This window comes from Ixodes scapularis, unplaced genomic scaffold (genome assembly GCF_016920785.2).
Source record: "Ixodes scapularis isolate PalLabHiFi unplaced genomic scaffold, ASM1692078v2 PGA_scaffold0__279_contigs__length_252992795, whole genome shotgun sequence".
Classification (NCBI taxonomy): Eukaryota; Metazoa; Arthropoda; class Arachnida; order Ixodida; family Ixodidae; genus Ixodes; species Ixodes scapularis.
In genome coordinates this window covers 61,837,247-61,854,864 of record NW_024609835.1, presented here as the reverse complement: position 1 = coordinate 61,854,864, position 17,618 = coordinate 61,837,247, and the positions used below count along the sequence as shown (strand labels likewise).

General features: G+C 48.4%; 2 protein-coding genes across 15 annotated transcripts in view; one reads left to right on the top strand and one right to left on the bottom strand.

Moving 5' to 3' along the window:
* The window catches only part of LOC8041639 (rho guanine nucleotide exchange factor 11), a 171,406-nt gene extending 159,552 nt beyond the window's left edge, over positions 1–11,854 (top strand). For 9 of the 14 annotated variants that reach the window (XM_029972228.4, XM_029972227.4, XM_029972230.4 and 6 more), the window contains 8 exons: positions 2,256–2,294; positions 3,620–3,918; positions 5,022–5,131; positions 5,514–5,577; positions 6,128–6,205; positions 8,595–8,722; positions 9,456–9,669; positions 10,267–11,854. In XM_029972228.4, coding sequence (XP_029828088.3) covers positions 2,256–2,294; positions 3,620–3,918; positions 5,022–5,131; positions 5,514–5,577; positions 6,128–6,205; positions 8,595–8,722; positions 9,456–9,669; positions 10,267–10,547 — 1,213 coding nt within the window. In that variant the 3' untranslated portion in view covers positions 10,548–11,854. The remainder of the gene's footprint in view (positions 1–2,255; positions 2,295–3,619; positions 3,919–5,021; positions 5,132–5,513; positions 5,578–6,127; positions 6,206–8,594; positions 8,723–9,455; positions 9,670–10,266) is intronic. The other 5 variants (XM_029972231.4, XM_040501194.2, XM_040501198.2 and 2 more) reach the window with 1 other exon arrangement.
* Positions 11,855–15,815: 3,961 nt separating this feature from the next.
* Positions 15,816–17,442, bottom strand: LOC8041636 (cell cycle checkpoint control protein RAD9A). Its single transcript, XM_002414836.4, has one exon. The coding sequence runs from the start codon at positions 17,114–17,116 to the stop codon at positions 16,064–16,066; it is 1,053 nt and encodes a 350-aa protein (XP_002414881.2). The 5' UTR covers positions 17,117–17,442; the 3' UTR covers positions 15,816–16,063.
* Positions 17,443–17,618: the final 176 nt, after the last annotated feature.

Here is a 17,618-nt window from a genome sequence, read left to right as displayed (position 1 = left end):
CGATGCCAATAGGGATTAGGGGTGCCGCGAACCTCCCGAAGTGCGAAATGTGCTACAAATTTTCCTGAAAAAGTTGCCCATTTCTCTTCTGCCGTGAATATACTCCTTCCTTTCCTGCTCAGTGCTGTGATACTGACAGTACAACCTGTATTACTTGTTACTAATGCAAAAGCATTAACTATCCATGGAGTGCAGCCGGCGTTGTGTGTAATTACGAAAAATGGCACCTAGTCTCATTGGCAGAGTGTAACGGCACCTAATTGCTCATTGGCTGAGGAAACGGCATCTAAATGCCAGTCATCAAGCGTGTGCCTCGGGAATAAAATGCAAATAAAAGCACAGCAATGCAGATGCATCGTCACGGAAGGCGTGGAGCCGGCGAGGTTCACCGCGCCTACACGGTGGGGAGCGTAATGTCACCGCCGGAGCACCATGTGCGATATGAAGACGTGGCACGCTGCTTGTAGGAATCAGCTGCGTGTAGTGTCGGACGAACGTAACTTCCTACTTATTTTCAAACTAGTAGCAGTCCGATAAAACGTCACCCAAATGCAATGCTGGCATAGGACAACTAAGTATGCAGGGCAATGCATTCACATAGAGGCATTTAGGCTTCCTGAAAGTTTTTAGTTTCACTGGGCGTTTATTTTTGGCAGGATGACCCGTGGGATGGACAAAACACAGGCACAGCACTCAACACAAGTCAAGGTTGAGGAGAATGCAACCAGACTAAATTAGGGGACCACCCAGCCTAATACAACTGATCAGGTCACGACCGGTTGTTATCGGGCCAACCATATTGCCGCTGCCTGGAACTTTTCTTCTTCGATGAATGGAGATATTGGCCGTTCTTAAATGCAGCCGATTCTTAATGATAATGAAGTAAGCGCCGATTCAGTGTTCGCTGTAGCGCATCAATATCGCTCTGCGCACGCGCCTTTCTTTGACTTTATGAAATCGAGGGACTTGCGTTCAAAAACAACTAATGCTATGAAGGATGCTCCCAGTAAAGCGCCCCAGTTGAATTTCAAGCCTGGGGCGGTCCGCCCCCCTCCCTTTCCCTTATGACGCCACTGCCTAAAGGTTACCTCGGGGCAACCTACTGAGTTCTGCGCTGGGGAGGCTCTGTGTGGAAGTCGAAAGAAAAAGGTGTGAGGTACGAGGCCAAGGCCACCCCCAAAGCGATCATTCAGCGCTTTACAAGCGCGTCGTTTGTAGCATGATCAGCTAATGGTAAGACTGAGAGCAATTTCAACTCCACTTCACACGTTGACATATTGTGTTATTTATATTGGTTGTCTGGAACCTATGGGGATGAACTTGGTACGAACTTTGTCGAACTTTTGCTCGGAAGTTCGTTCGTTGAACTCAGCAAGTTCGAAAATCGTTGAATTTCTTAGCGTAATAAATTCGGAAATGTCCAATTTCATAGCGCAAAAAATTTGAAGTTTTAAAACAATCTATGTTCTCAGTGCCAAAAATATGAAAATTTGAAAATCGTCGAATTTTTTATGTAATAGGTTCGACGTTTCAAAACCTTGCAAACCTTTCGAACCCGTTGGTCTGATCTTCGAACCTCAGTTTCGAAAAAGGTTTGCGGCATCTCTGCCGAGAATTACTGGATTTATTTGTGCTTGTCGATGCGGACGTTCCCGTCATTGCTCTTGCCACGAATGCTGCAATCGTAGACCTTGCGTTCGACCAGGGTAAGCACGAAGTGACATCAGAGAGGCACCTCTGGAAACACCGATGACTGCAGAGACACAAAACATTTTGTGTCTGCTTCAAAACAAAAAGGAGTGCAGCAGTGGTGACAGTGTTTTTGCAATGCCTGGAGCAGCGAGGTAAACTGATGCCCGGATAAAATCATCAACAGACTACACTTAATTATTTTTTTACTTGGTCAAGCTGCCACGAGTTCTTCATAGCCGAAGTTTGTTTGATTAAATATACGGTCAGAGCGTTCTGCAGTGTTCCAGTCCACCTTCAAGGCTGCTGTCGTTTTTTTTGGCTATCTTGCTTTTATTGAATTACTGCTTATATCAGATTTTTTGGCCGTCTTGTTGACTTCGTTATAACGAGGGATTACTCAACGAGGCTATCTGTCGAGTCGGAACAAAGAGTTGTTGGATGATTTTGGCAATTTAGCATTCAGAAATCAAAGTTTCCCAGGTCATTGTGTTTTTGTTTTGTTTTGTTTTTTAAGAGATAGCAAAGGTGAAAGAAATATGTGGAACTGTTACTTTCGTTTGTAGAGACAAGATCATTGCTGTCCACCCAATTGACTCTCAAAAGTAAGTCCCACATTTATACTAGCCCAATAAAGAGCCACCACACAAGAGCATGGCGGCTGTTGTCGGAAATGGCTGTGGTGGACTTTTGCTATTAGGAAGTTTGTCTGTTTGAATTAATTGCACTGAAATACCGGGAATAAGCAAGGAAACATTAAGAAACTAAACCATAGCATACTCAAGGGCAACGTCCTGTGGGGGTGTCTAGAAAGGAATGAGTGTGCGTAGGTTTGACTTCATTTCCTTGGAAATGAAGTCAAGGACATTTTGTTTCAGGGATGTTTAGTTTTCGGGACATTTCATATTTTGGGATCTTTTCTCTAAGCGTTTTCTCTTTTTTTTTTTTTTTTTTTTTTTTTTTGATTGTTCATTTTTATGATGTTTTCTGACTGCAATTTTATGATTTTTATTTTTTTTATAAACATGCAGTCGCCGACCGTTTTTTCGGACTCCGATAATTCGGACTTGTTCAATATTTTGGACCTAAAGGAGGAACCTTGACTTGCCCTATAGAAATAATACATATTCACGACCAATGTTTCGACAGCTTGAAGTCCGAAAGTTTGATTATTCGGACAAAATCGTCGCGAGCAATCAGCTGGAAACACCACCGAGAAGCAGCCATTTTGAATTCTATGTTGGCTGCAAATGGATTGGCTTTGTTTGGCAGTGCTACTTGGGTACTGTCGAGTCCTACCACCAGGTGACGCTATGCTAGCCCTCTTTTTTCACTTAGCTGCATGTCATCATCATCATCATCATCATCATCATTATCATTTTGCTCTGGTCCCTTCTACCCCTTCGCAACCTCCGCCCCACTTTCACGTTGCCGGTCACCATTTTGCGGTCGTGGATTTGCACCTGTCATCTCGTTCGGACAACGCTGGCTTGGACGTCATGGCCCCATCTGTTCTTCTGTTGCTGTGATGTGTAGTTAAGAAGCGCAGAAAGTACTCTACCATAACGCTAGAAAAGAAAGCAGCGATCCTCAAGCTAACAGAAAGTTGCCGAACGCACACGGAGGCGTAACCTAAAACAAGGCACGCAGGCGTAACCTGAAGCAAGCACTATTAACAGCTTTTTTAAGCCCACTTGGAAGTAATAAAGGCAAGTTTTTCAATCTCCTGATTTTTCGGACTGCTCTATTATTCGGATGTTTTTTTTTGGTCCCTGCGAAATCTGAATAATCGGTCGGCGACTGTAATGTTTCTTTTCTGGGACATTTCGTATCGAAGTGCTTCTTTTCTGGGGTGTTTCATTTCTGAAACACATTGCTTTGGGTTTTTTGGTACGTTTTTGCAAGCAGAGCTTTCCCATTCCTCGAACAGGACCACCCCCGAATCAGCACCCCAGGAGGACCACGCCGAAGAAGAAGTTTCTGCGAGCACTGCAGCTCCCCATGAAGAAGAAGCTGCAGCCAAGGAACCCCCGGCAGAGACTGCCCAGCCAGACATGAACGCAGAGGAGCCGAGCAGAGACGGGGGCGAACCCCCCGTGCCGGTTGCCGGACCGGCCCGCATCGAGGCGAGCCAGGTGGCGCAGGGGCTAAGCCTGGTCGACTTCCAAGAGGTGGTGGTGCGACCCAGCGCCCCCTTCGAGACAGCCGAACCCGTGCTCACACCCGTCGGTCAGTGGGTCTCCCGCTGTCACTGTGAATCCTTGCCAAACCAGTTTCGGGAAAGTGTCTGTCGAACCTGTTTGTGAACATTTCGAATGCCCCCGAGCATCTCTGACTCTGCTTTGGAAAATAGCCAGGGGTCAAATGCAAAAGCCAATGTGGCACAAAGAAGTAATACAGGGGTTTTCAAACTTTTTGGTCTCGCGGAACCCCAGGAAGCCTCAAAAACTGCTGCGGAACCCCGCTCCCCCCCCCCCCTTCCATATTTGCCGACCGAGAAGCAACAGATGCACAATTGTAGGCAGTTTTGCTTGGGTTGCTTCCCATATATCCCCACCATATCAATCGCAATGTCAGTGCAAAGTGAGATGAAGGCGCTTTGCATGGTCCTGCCACGCAGCCTGTGGCGTGGGGGGGGCGAGGAGGAGGAGGAGGAGGAGGAGGAGGAGGAGGAGGAGGAGGAGGAGGAGGAGGAGGAGGAGGAGGAGGGGGGGAGGAGGGAGGGGGGTCTGCAGTTGGGGTGTTCACGGGAGGAGGAGGAGGAGGAGGAGGAAGAGGAGGAGGAGGAGGGGGGGGGGGGGGGGGCAGGAGGGAGGGGAGGGGTGTCTGCAGTTGGGGTGCTCGCGGAACCAATGAGACCAGCTCGTGGAACCCCTGTGTTCCTCGGAACCCAGTTTGAGAACCCCCTGGTGTAATATATGGGCACTGCAGTGGTGTAAGGTAGAGAATCTGAGAAAGACAAGGTAGCTATCATTTCCATGTTCAGCTAACAGATTTTTGTGTCTTCCATTCGAAATGGAGCTGGAAACAGAGACTGGGAAACGGAAGTGTTGAATGAGGGTTGTGCCTCCAGTGTAGGTTTACTGAGTATGAAGAAGCGATCGTCTGGAAAGGGCCTTATTTTTTAGCTGCTCATCCGAGGGTTTTTATGCTGGTTCGGCAGAAACGATTCTGGAGGGGTTACGTGTTTTTTTGTTTTTTTACAATACTAAAACTTTCAGTAAGTAACCTTTAAAAGTCTAGAAGCCTGATAGTATGATCTATTTGGGGGATATGTTTTGAATGTCGAACTGGGTGAAATATGAGGTAACTCCTCTTGTTTCTGTTTGCAGAGCGGTTGCGTAGGAAGGACCAAGAAATCCTGACTGCTCTCGCGGACAAGCAAGATTTAATGGCCGAAATCTTGAGAATACCGAAGGATGATTTTGAGAACATCGCAGAAGTAAGTGGCATTATTGTTGCGTTGTAAATAGACACATTGGTCTGGGCACCAGGCATAGAAAACATGCTGCAATGCAGTCATTAGTCTGCTTATGATAGTACTAATCCCAAAGGTAGCAATATGATGTTCTCCTTTTTGTTTGTCAATCTCTTCTTGGACTCCCCTCTTTTTTTTACCTGGTTTTATGTTGTCTCTTAACTTGATCAAGCAGCTTTGGTCGCAGATGAATAGCCACTCTTCAAGTCTCACTCAACTAGACGTGAAATGCGAAATTATAATGTGCGTTCACACTTAACACTGGTGACTGACGGTAGAGATGCATCCAGCTATTGCTCTAGGCTTTTGCCAAGAGTTTTCACGTTTGTTCTGATGCCTTGCACAGATCTCGGAGGAGATGAACAGTGAGAAGGGGGTCATGGAGCTGCTCCTGCAGATCACCTATCATGGTACGTCAATTTAGACTTCAATGAAGATTGCATGTAGTTGCAAGCATCTGTTCGCTCGCATAAAAGCTGAGTGCAGAAGATTGCCACTGCTAATCTGTAACTCTAATGGCACTTTCTAGAATGTAAAAAAAAAACTTATTCCCCTTTGAAAATCCTTTTAATTAGACAAAGTGTAGCCATAGGTGCACTGCTAAAAAGCAACATACGGATAAGTTTGAAACCTTGCAGAACTTTTTTAGCAGTACTGCCTGTAGTTGGCATCAAGGTAGTAGTTGCTTGTATCAACCACAGATGCCCAGAGCCTACAATCAAAACAAGCGCAGGAAGAGCTTCACACTTTGTGCCCAAAAGTAGAGATAGCGTAATCTGCACTGCATCCCACTAGTAAGATGCGCACCGTTTGTGGAAAACCACTGGTCTAATCAGCAGTGATACCAAACTTACATTTATGATAGTAGGAAAGCAGCACTGGCACGGTTGTCACACTTTGCATTGCAAGTCGTGAAGTGTGAGAAGGTCAAATGACCGACAATCTCTGTGGGTGTTTCAGCCAACCGACTGCCAAAACTTGTCAATGAGGCCATGAACATCAGGGAAGAGGACAGGGTTGCTGCTGCAAGTGTGGAAGGTGAGTGCTAGACCTTTGGCCCAAGGGGCATAAGAGAACAATCTAAAAAGATTCACATTTTTCTTCTAGCCTAGGAGCATTTTGCTAGTCTTTCATTTTTAGTAGGCATTATGGAAGGATATGTTGCATCTTGAAAGCTCAGATATGGGCTTTTTTTAATTGCTTTGTGACTGCTTTCTTGCAGAACACACTAACAGCAAACATTGTGATCTGCACAGCACATGATGAGGCAGAGATAATGTATGCGAATCACAAGTTTGTCTGCTTCCTCAGCAGGGGTTGTTGTGACTTTGGAACGACGAGCTCCTATTGGCTGATCGAAACAAAGAGTGGTTCGACCACGAGGCATTTGGCATTGAGGCCTACCCACTGTCCTTTCACTCAAGGGCAATCGGGGCTCGGCATCCTTCTGACAAAACCGCAACTTCTGAGAAAGGAGCAGATGACTTGCTCTGCAGATTGCCTTTATTTCGACTGTAGTGGGTAGACCAGTGTGGGCAATACAAGAGTAAATATTCATTTGGCCTTTACTGGTGTGCTGGGGCAGGGTTTTTAAGCTTTTTGGCTCCAAAGGGCTCCTTTAATACCTCGTTTGACCTTAATTCAGTACCGTATTTACTCGCATAATCAACGCACTTTTTTGCCCGAAAAATTGACACATATTTGGGGGGGCGTTTATTACCCGGGGTAAAATTTTTGCATTTACACACTTCATGCAGATGTCATATCAGGTGCCAATATGACACGGCAAGGTAGTGTGGCACGTCTCCAGTGATGGAGGCGCACCCACGGCCGGTCTGGGGCGCGCCACAATAACCATGCTTTATAAATTGCAAATCTTTTTAGGGCGCTTTTGGGGTGCTTTTTGCCGAAGGAAAAGCGCCCTACGAAGCTCACTCAGCACGAAAAGCGACACAACCACAACCGTTCTTAGGCGATATATATTGCTAGTATCCGGCAGGCACGCTCAGGTATAATCCGCAACTGCGCGTACGAAGTCCAATTCCCGACCGCACACTCAGGTATAATCAGCGACTATGTGTATAGACGCTTTACACACGCACCAGATTACAGCCGCCATTGCTGACCTTCTTTTGTTTTATGGAGATACCGAGCCACTGAAACGGGTGTTGACAAGCTTCCACAAAGGCCAATGCTGGGTAGAAGGACGCAATAGAATTTAAGGTGGCCATAACCTGGCCTGCTATGGTAATGATGAAGTGAGGCAAATTCAATAAGAGGAAACAAAAACTGAAGGTTAGTTATGGCGGCGCCCATGTACAGCTGCTGCAAAGCGTCTATAAGAACTCGTACGAAGTCCGACCCCCAACCCCTGAAGCCCGCTCGCATGGATCAAGTTTCATTCACGGAGACAGGAACTTGTACGAAGTCCAACTGCCAGAAACCCTCTCTGTCGCGAGTAATCGAAAACGGTCAATTCAAGACACTGCAACGATACGCGAACAAAGGAGGCATATAACCGCAACCCACAAAGCCCGCGTGCACAGATCAAGTTTTGTTCACGGAGAGGCTACCCCACACTCAGCCTACAGCGCAACGTGCATCTCGCTGTGCCATTCTGCTGCGGATTAAATAAACGCATTTACCCGGAGTATGTGAAATGAGGCCTAACCACTTTCATGATCTGACTGTCCGAAAGCAGACCACAGACGACGGCTTGTTTGTTGACATTAATGCATCCGATAGGCGAAGAATATACGGGGCTTGGCAATTCCTTGATTCAAGCTTCGTCAAGTGTGCGTGACACTTGGTTTCACGGTTCATCACTTTTGTAACTACGGCAACTACGCCATAACGTGAGCTACGGTGAGTGTGACGTGAGCGGCCTGGCCTGGCTTGACTTGGCTTGGCCGCTTGGCGGTAAAAGAAACCTGGCTTGGTGGCTTGCTAAATTGGACGCAATTCGAGACTTGCGGATCCGAAAATTGGAGGTGCATTGATTACGGGAGTGAAAAAAAAGTCAAAATATTGTGGGGGGTGCGTTTATTATGCAAGTAAATACGGTAGTATAGACCAGTGTTCGAAATCCTAGCCCCCAGCGATAAAAATGGGAAATATAATCTCGAATGCATTCTCTTGTAGAGAGAGGGGCTACGCATAAAAGAAGGTTATTGCTTTTTACAGCACTCCTGACATCGGTGTGTTTCTTGGGAGTTTCAATATGCATTTCTGACGTTCTTGCACTACGATGTGTGCGAAGGTTTCTCAAAAAACCGAGTCTCGCAAAAAGCGCTGCCCCCCTACTGTGTCATGGCGTCAGCATAAACAAACATGCCGGCGCATGGAACAGAGCAGACACTGGTCTATAACTGAGGCTACGGGCACATAGCTGCAAAGTGACTCGATGCTCATTGTGTCCCGCATGCAGTGGTTGCAGACGACTGTCCAGCTGCCCCCTCGCCCAAACTAGTACGGAGAGCGGTACCTCCCAGCGTCACCACAGATAAGCTGCTGTCTGTCGCCACCCCACTCATCCGCTACCTGAGCCTGCTGGCAGTGAGTGTTGCTTTACAGTCATCATCTGGGCGAGTATGAGAAGTGAAAAAAAAGAGAAATATGGATTTTGGGGGTTTACATTTCAGACCGTGGAAAAGAATCTAGCATCCCTCAGTGAAGGCCCGAGTATAAATCAATAGAGGCCACCCAAGGATCTTTCGATGAGCCGAAATCTCAGCTATACTCTGCTATCACTGTAATGAGCCTCCGTTGAACGGCAGGCACTTCGGCTGAGATTCAAACTTGTTGACAGGAATTCATTGGTGGGTTTGAATCTTTTGGCTTTTTGCCTCGAACCCTTCAAGGTGGCAAATGCAAGGTACGTGTACAAAAAACGTTAAGCACTTACGAGAACACTTGCTCCATGACTTTGGAATGTGGACGCTAAATGGAATTTACACTTGGTAACGCTTTCGAATCAAATCCATTTGCACGTTAGGTGAAACTGTCCTTGTAGTAGAAACATTTTGTAAGAATGCCGAGCGCAAAGACTACAGAGTTGGAGTAAGGACTCCAAGGCTCATTCTAAAGAAAGGAAGAAATTCATCTACGCGCTGGAATCTCGGCGTAAAGTGTGGGCTTCCGAATCGAACATTCCCGTAAATTAGATGGCACCTTCTCAAGTTTGATTCACTGAGTGTCTGAGCCGAGGAGGCGTCCCCATTTTGTGAACATTCCCAAGCGCCTCAACGAGGAGAGCAGTAACCAACGTTGATGGCACTTCCTTCCGCAGCCGTGCATCTCCGAGCTGGAGCAGGAGCGCCAACAACTGCGCCAGGAGCTGAGCCGGCTTCGTGAGGTGGGCGCCCAGCAGCAACTGCTCCTCGGGTCCCTGCCCCTACCGCCCTCCGCCTCCGGGGAGGGCTCCTCCCGCCCCTGCAGCTTTGTGTCCGTGGCCTCTTCCGAGAACCCCGACTGGGAGCAGCTGGGACCCGTCGAGGACCTGGGTGGGTCCCCTCGTCCGTCGCAGTCTCGCACCGCCCAAAGGACGGTGGAAAAAGTAGCGGCATTCTCTTGCTCCTCTTGGGTGCAAGAAAATGACAAAATGTGACTCTCTGGCGTAAGGACTCATTATCGAATTGTGGGCAGGCTCCCCCTTCTGTCACGAGAGGAACATGCGTGGTAGATGCCTTAATGTATACAGTTAAATGCCCTTGTAATGAACTTCGCGGGATTAGTAAAATTTTGTCGTACAAGTCCTTTCTTTGTAAGGGTTGAAGCGGGAAAGATAAAAGGCACAAAATTAAATGAGTCTCCTCGCGCAGCACCATAGCTGCGCAAGAGTTGCCAATTCTGTCAAGCAAGGTTTGCCGCACAGAATTGGAAGGAGACGACACCGAACATTGCACTTCAGAAACTGTAGGGTATCGGCAATTCACGAAAATAAAGCGTACCATAAAGAAAGCCGAAAGCACTCTTTGGTACTATCGGCAGTATCTTCTTTTAGCAGGGAACTAATTGCAAATGGTGCGTCTTGCCTCGTCTTGCACCTTTTCTCGTTCCGTGTTTGAACTAAGCACGACTTGGTTCCTCCGGGGTCGCAGACACCGCCGAGGCCCCGACGACCCCCGTGCCGACCGAAACGACAGTGTCCACCGCACTCGTCGCGGAGCCGGTCTTGGAGCGCGGGCCAACCCCGGAGCCGATGCGGGAGGCCTGCGTGCAGACCTGCGAGGAGCAGCTCTGCTGCTGCCCGACCACCGACTTGGACGAAGAGGAAGAGCCCGAGCACTCGGAGGCCGCCCCGGCGCGGGACGACAGGCCCCCGCCCGAGGAGGAAGCGGAGGCGTCGGACGCCAGCGTGCCTAACGCAGTGTACTTCTAGTGCCCTGCGGCTCTTTGTAAATGCACCTGTACATACGGATGCCCGATCGAGCGTTCTATGTCGCGCCGACCTTCCTCGAGAGAACCCGAGCCGCATGTCGACCCCGACGGTCATCTCTCTCTCTCTCTTTCTCTTTCGTGCCACTTTAGCCGAGGGTCGCGCTCGCAGACACTGCAGGTCGATCCGCGCTGTTGCCCGTCCATCGAGGGCGGGAAGCCTTTCCCTTCCACAGAGAGGGCCGTGAGAGGGTGCAAGGTGATGCCCCTCGAGAGAGGCGAAGGCGGGCGCCGGGAACCAGGCAGAAATGATTGAGGCAGAATTCCCCGCAGAAAACTCGGTGTCTTCGGAACAAAAAGAGGAAAGCGCCCCTCGAGGATTATGTAAATATGCAGACGTGGTGCCCGTGTATATTGCCTTCTTTTTATAGTGTCTCTCACAAATAATTGTTGTATTTATAACTGCACACAGTTGCCTGATGATTGTGGGGGAAGTTCTCCATTGTTCCTCCTCGTCTTTTTTTTTTTTATTTTATTTTAAGAGCCCAGACGTTTGGCTTAAAGGAGAAGGTCGTGCGGGAGAGGCCGCCGCGAGCTGAACTGGGTGCGCGCCGTGCGACCGCCTTGGGTTGTCCGGCGAGGCGCAGCCAAACAGCAATTCAACTTTACAATTTCCTCGAACCGGTGCGTGCTACCACACGGAACATGCTCACACGTACATATCGCGCCAAAATAAGACGTCGAATGGGCCGACTTTCCTCGTTTCCTTGGACCCCTTTACAAGGATAACTCCGTGGGCCTCGTTTTGCATTCGGGTAATTTCGTTAACCCATGCCGAGCGTTTTGGAGGGTGTTGAGACTACAGTCGGCGCAGCCCCACGAGGCTCGGTTGGTGGCAGCCTCTCGTCCGCACGAGTCTCGGATAAAGGTGTCTGACAAGTGCTTCTTCTTCTTCACCACGAAAGTCTGGAAGGGTTTTGACAGGCCGGGTCAACGCACCCGCTTGGTTGTTGCTGCCGCGCGTCTCCCGCGCGGGTTGCACGCACCTCCCCCCGGCGTTGGGAACACCCCGGCAGACGTTGGCCTGCCCTTGGGACTCCGCCGTGCCTCCTAGTGTAGATAACCTCGTGCTTGCCTAGGGACCGATTAACAAAGCCTTAGGTGTAACCGTGCCTGATGCAGGGGCGCCAAGGGTGACGGGGGCGACGAAGTGTGCTTGTGTACATAGGAAAAAAAAGTTTTATATGTCAAGACTGTAGTGTGCTCCTAATTTAATTGACAGCAAATAAACGAGTCAGCCTTGTCGTCCCATTCTCTTTGTCTTTCTTTCTTGGCAGCTCGGCGTTTTCGGCCTCAAGCATTTTATGACGACTGCACTCCGTAAAGCTTGCGCTGAATGGCAAGTTATTGCCAAGTTACCTGTGCTTGTGCGGTTTCATGTGTTTCTCAGTTTTTTTTTTTCTAACTATGGCACCCATGAAAGGGAGCTACTCTATTGCTTTCATTCACCTACAAACAATTTTGTTATCTGCATGGCTATGTGAACTGCAGGGTGTTTTGTAACAAATTGATTACATGGTGCAGTCATGTCTCGTTAATACCGACACCCCACTAATAGACAAAAATTTTGGACCGATACAATCCCTGCAATTCGGTCTTCGGATAGCTAGTTTGGGAACAACAGGGGTAAGTACGTTAATTTTTTTCTTGTTATTTTGAGCTCTAGCTTTTTGGAGATGGTCCATGAATGCAAAACATGGTAAGTGATGCCCTGGAAGTGCTGCGCCATTTGCACCAAATGGCACCGTGGGCGAAAGGCTGCTACATCTTGAGCCAGAATGCCACGTTTGCCAGGAATTGTGCCGAGGTGGCTCAGATAAAATATATTTTATTATTGGTTGGTCCTAATACTTGATGTCCAAGGAAAGGAAAATGGTACAAATATATATTTTACTGTCTCCACCTGCTATATAATTGTTTCATCTTTGGTCAGGGGCTATGCAAACAACCACCAACACTAAAAGTGCATGTCGCGGGGCATTCAATGTGCCTGATTGGTTTGGCCAATGAAAACTCTCCCAGAGAGATGACGGATGCCATGATGTCGCACCTTTGACTCTGTTCGATAGGTTCCATTGGCTCGTAGCATTGGCTGCGCTTCGATAAAATGAAGTGTAGAGAGTGCTTGTCAACCGCGCTAGCCCTGCCATCGTCTGAATTTTGAGGTGATTTCGGTGATGTCTGGAGCTACAAGTTGTGAGAAAGGTTTGCAAAACAGCGGGATGCCGGCTACTATAATAAGACAAAGCCAGGGCTTTTGATCCTGATGAGATCACTTGTTAATAGTGTCTGCCACATGCCTCCATGCCATGACTACAGTGACACTGCAGTTACGGCATGGAGGCATGTGCCAGACGTCAAAGACGCCAACGTGAAAGGCAACTGTAGCCGTTTTTGGTGTTGGGTTTGCGGCAAAGAATGAGCTCGGCAAGGCGTCCAAGCTACCACAGCTCACCTCGCTCAAATTCAAGAAAGACTGTGTTTCCTTCGTTAAGGTGTGCTCCCGAAAAGTGATGGAGATGCCTAGGTCACCATTGAAGCATAAATTAACTAGGAGTGTCAGCTGCTTGGATCCAGCATTCGCATTATCTCCAGAGGCTGGCCGCAAACAACTGACCGTCGCACTTTAAGGGCTTTCAAAAGACCAGTGACTGGTCTACAAGCAGAACAGGCCCATTGTTCCTATATACAGATCTGTTCACTGGACCTTGCACAGGAAAAACAGATTTTGACAGGAAAGAACAGAGACCGGATGTTCTGTAGCTATGTCTCTGCTCGCATGGTCACAAAGAGTTGCTGTTTTTCATCAAGGTCATCCTATGCTTCTCTCGCGGTAATGCTGCCGTAGAATGAGGCTTCTCAGTCAACAAAGAGTGCATTGTTGAAAAATTGAAAGGAATCGCTCGTAGCACAGCGAGTGGTGCACAACGCTGTGTTGGCAGCAGATGGCGTGGACAAGGTTGAAATTACTGACAAGATGGTTCGCAATGCCTACAGCGTCTTTCGAGACAAATTGCAGAAAAAGGAGGAAGTCGAGGGGAGTCAGATATTTAGAAAAATAAGAGTGGCCGCTGTTGCGAAAGAACTAGAAGAAAAGCGAAGGCTGCTCGGTGAATCATGGAGAGCAGTCTCTTGCAAGAAAAAATCTACTTCCCTAAGTAAGACGTTTGCTTGGACAACCCTTGTGCAAGGGCTGACACTCTTAAGCAGCAAAAGCAGATTGTTTGCATAAACTTTGTGCACTATTAGACACTAGTCACATATCCTAATTTGTGCTGATTATAATTCTGCTCTATAAATAAAAAATGCCTTATGTTTATAATGGTCTTATATATTTAACCGCCTACACAGTAGTCAGAAAATTTCACCTGCAATTGTCAGAAAAACCTTAAAAAAAAGTCTGGGAGTTTCAAAATAATAATTTGCTAGACACCCTGGGTGTCTGGCTTCACTACCTCGCACCAGCGCGCGGGCGTCGAGCTTCACCGCTTCGCGTCAGCGTGTTGGTAGATCTTGGCCTTGACTATAGTCAGTTACAGGTTAAGAAGGTAGCGGCAAATGCCCCTCAAAGGGAATCAGATATCCCTACGCCACCTCCGCATCCAATAGCGTCCCACCGTTTCCGTGACGTCGCGGCCAACGCGCGAGGAGGGTCTTGCCTTTCTGTACATATTTGCTTTATCTTTCGACTTTGACTTAGCATTGCGGAAGCCACGAGAGGGAGATTAGAGTTCCCCCCCCACCGACGGAAACAAATACGACTTTCGGGGATTAGCTTTCCCCCCGATGGATACAAAGGCTGCTTTCAGGGGCTCGGTTCCCTCTCCGATGAATACAAAGGTCGCTTTCTTAAAAAGTGGGATCGGAGACAAGTGGGAATCCATTGAAGCGGAACAAGGAGAGTTTCCAGTGAACTCTTCTTTCGACCGCGGAGAGATTTGAAACGGGCGCATCACACTTATGGGAGGAGCTTCTCCTACCTTCTTGACTTGTAACCGACTATAGGTTGATCAGTAATCTAAGAAAATAAACCGAGAAAAGAAAAAGTGCGGATTTATATTTCAGTAAATACGGTATTAAGGCACTTCTCGTGCAGCAGTCATTCAAAAGGGGGGCGAACAGGGGAAAAGCAGAAGAGGCTTTATCTCGACTGAAGTGTTGCGCTATGCTTCATTATCACTTGTCGAAAGTTTTGATTTTCTTGAAATTTCAATGGGAAATTTCGCCTGTTTTCGGTAACTGGCCGCAATGCTCCGTGTATTCGAGTACTTTTATTTATTTAATTAAAAAATATATACTAATAACTTTCACATAAGATGCCGGTTAGTCCTAAAACACACTTCACTAGCTTCACCACTTCGCTACAGCGCGCGCGCGAAAGCTTCACCGCTTTGCACCGGCGTGTTCGGGGAAGCCGTTGAGGCGGAGGAACGCCACGGTTTGCTTGGTGCTCAGAACTTTCTTGGGGTGTCCTTTGCTTATTTTTAAGATGCTTCAGAATCAGAGGATGGGCGCTCATTATTTCTGACATGGGCACAAGCTCGGTATTTTACGTACATTTCCTCTTTACGGCGTTGTCTCGGTTTCTGTCGTTCATTTTGTTCGACCTTCGCGATTTGAGAGCTCGTCGAGGAAATTGGCTACGATTGGTTAGGATGGAGGTTGTAACGATCTCGCGTGTGGGAGCGGTGCATACAAAGCGCCGCGACGTGTAACCTATGTGGAGAGGCTCACCTTGCACTCCGGTTGCTGACGAACCGCCTGGTCCAGCGAATCGCGCAGCTGTGGCGCTGCTGTCAGCTTAAGAGTTGAGTTGAGAGTCACCGTCCGCTGGTGGGAAGCGAACGATCGCCACACGGAGTTCTGACAACTTTACTTGCACTCGATTCCAGAGAATAGCGAGTCTGGGAAACCAATCAAGAGAGCCACTTACGCGAGCTCGCGTGTTCCCTAATCCGCGGATTCGAGAAAAATTTGACCGGCATCCTAGGCGCCTGGCCGCCATATTGCCAAACTTTCCTAAGCCATCCAATGGCGTAGCATATGGAGACCCCACCATCACGGCTGTTCTCCATATGACTTGAGAGGCGACTAAACGCCCGGGCGTGAAGAACTATGCCATTCAGATATAGTTGGTCGACTACACTTTTTTAGGGAGGATGAAGCCCCGTGTTTATCTGTCCCTGGTGAATTGATGGCAGAAGCGTTAGAATATGTAGTGAGGCGCAATTTTCTTTATTTATTTATTTACTTCGCTTTTGGTCATCTTTGACTGCTCTAATTTTTTTCTTCCGCACACGGCTTCGTGTGAGCCGCACCGCGTGAACGCATGGGAGGGTCTTAGAAAGGCACTTGGCTGCACACGGTTAGTGCAGTTTCGGTTTACAAGAAACCAATGCAGAAAACTTGTACTGCTGCGTGGCTAAAAGTCATCACACTCGTGTCTCTGCCCCAGCAATACTAATCCCCTTCGTCGTCACTGGCTTCGACAAGCACAGGGTCGTCCTGCGGCAGCTGCGAAGTGAAGTGGTCAAGATCCGGCGTCGTGAGCCCCAGCAACATGGCCTTCTTCTTCTTGGCGGCAATGGACGGCTCTCCCGACGGCCCAGCTCCGCTCTCCGATGGTTCCGGCGGATCTGGTCTACCCGGCCGGCGCTGCGGAACCTTATGGCGGTGCGTCGCTACAGAGCCCGACCTGGTGGTCGGCAGGGACTGCGGGCCGTCCGCCAGCGTAGCCGTGACGAAGCTAGACTCGAGGCCCGGCACTCCTTTGAAGCTGGCCAGCAACGGCTTACCGGCGCCATCGAAATGCAGCGTGGCGTTCAGGCACAGCCCCTCGCAGAATCCCAGCAAGGCGCGAAATTCCCTGAGGCAGAAAGTCACCTCGCCGCCGTCGCCAGCGGCGCGGAATTCATCGAACTCGCTGCTCTCAATGGACACGCTCGTGTTGACTGTCTTGAGCGGGTCCGACGTGTCGTCCACGTGGTTGCATACGTCCAGCTTGGTAGGAGAAAGTCGCAGTGTTACCTCCTGCACGCTCATGGGGAAGTTGACTAGAACGTCCGTGAGGAGCTTCGACTGGCCCGAAATCTCGTTGCTGTAGCCTTCGGTTTGGAAGGAGAAAAGCAAGGTTTCGTACTCTATTAGAGGTAGGCGAAATCGCTTCGTCATTCCTTTCCGATGCTTGAGTGTGACGACGGCGTCGTCGCAAGTTTCGCTCACTTCTAGCAGACACTCCTCGACCGTTTTTTCCATGCCGTTCACCGTACGGAAGGCCAGCAGGATCGATCTCATAGACAGCTTACCCTTAAAACCTTCTCCGGACGCCTCGTAGACGCTGAAGAAGGACTTCAGCAGGCGGAAACAGGCGTAACAACTCATGGACATGCTAAAAACTTTGAGACTCAGAGATTCGTCGTCTGCGATTAGGTACAACTCCTCGCCTATTTTGGACAGCGCGTGTACGGCTTTGCCGAATATTTTGACGTTGACTCCCGGTATCACGAACTTCATTTTAAATGTAGAAGTCAGTAGGGTTGCATTCCAGGAAAAGCAAAATACGCAGGCATCTCTCACGGACTGCCTTCACGATGAAAGGTCGGCAAGGTTGTGTCCGTCGTGTCACACGGAACAGGATAAAACACGTTCTGTGATTCAGTTCTTAATAACATCGTCTTGCGAACTTGCCTGGTATAAATATACTTTGTCACGGAGGGCTCCGTGATAAAACCAATAAACTACGTTGAATATGCAACCAAAATGGGCACCTCCACTGAACAGAAAACAACAGATTTGTTTTGGCGCCCGTAAAACTGGGTAGATAATCCAGATTTTAAAGGCACCATACTACTCGCCTTTTTTTAATTGGGTGACAGCTTGCACCATCTAACCAGCGCTCTAGTCGCCCGAGCCGTGCATCCTAATATATTACAATATCTATGGTTATTTAAATTATTCGTACTATTTTATATTGAGTTTAATAAAATATGTAACTTGTATGTGAATATTGCAAGTT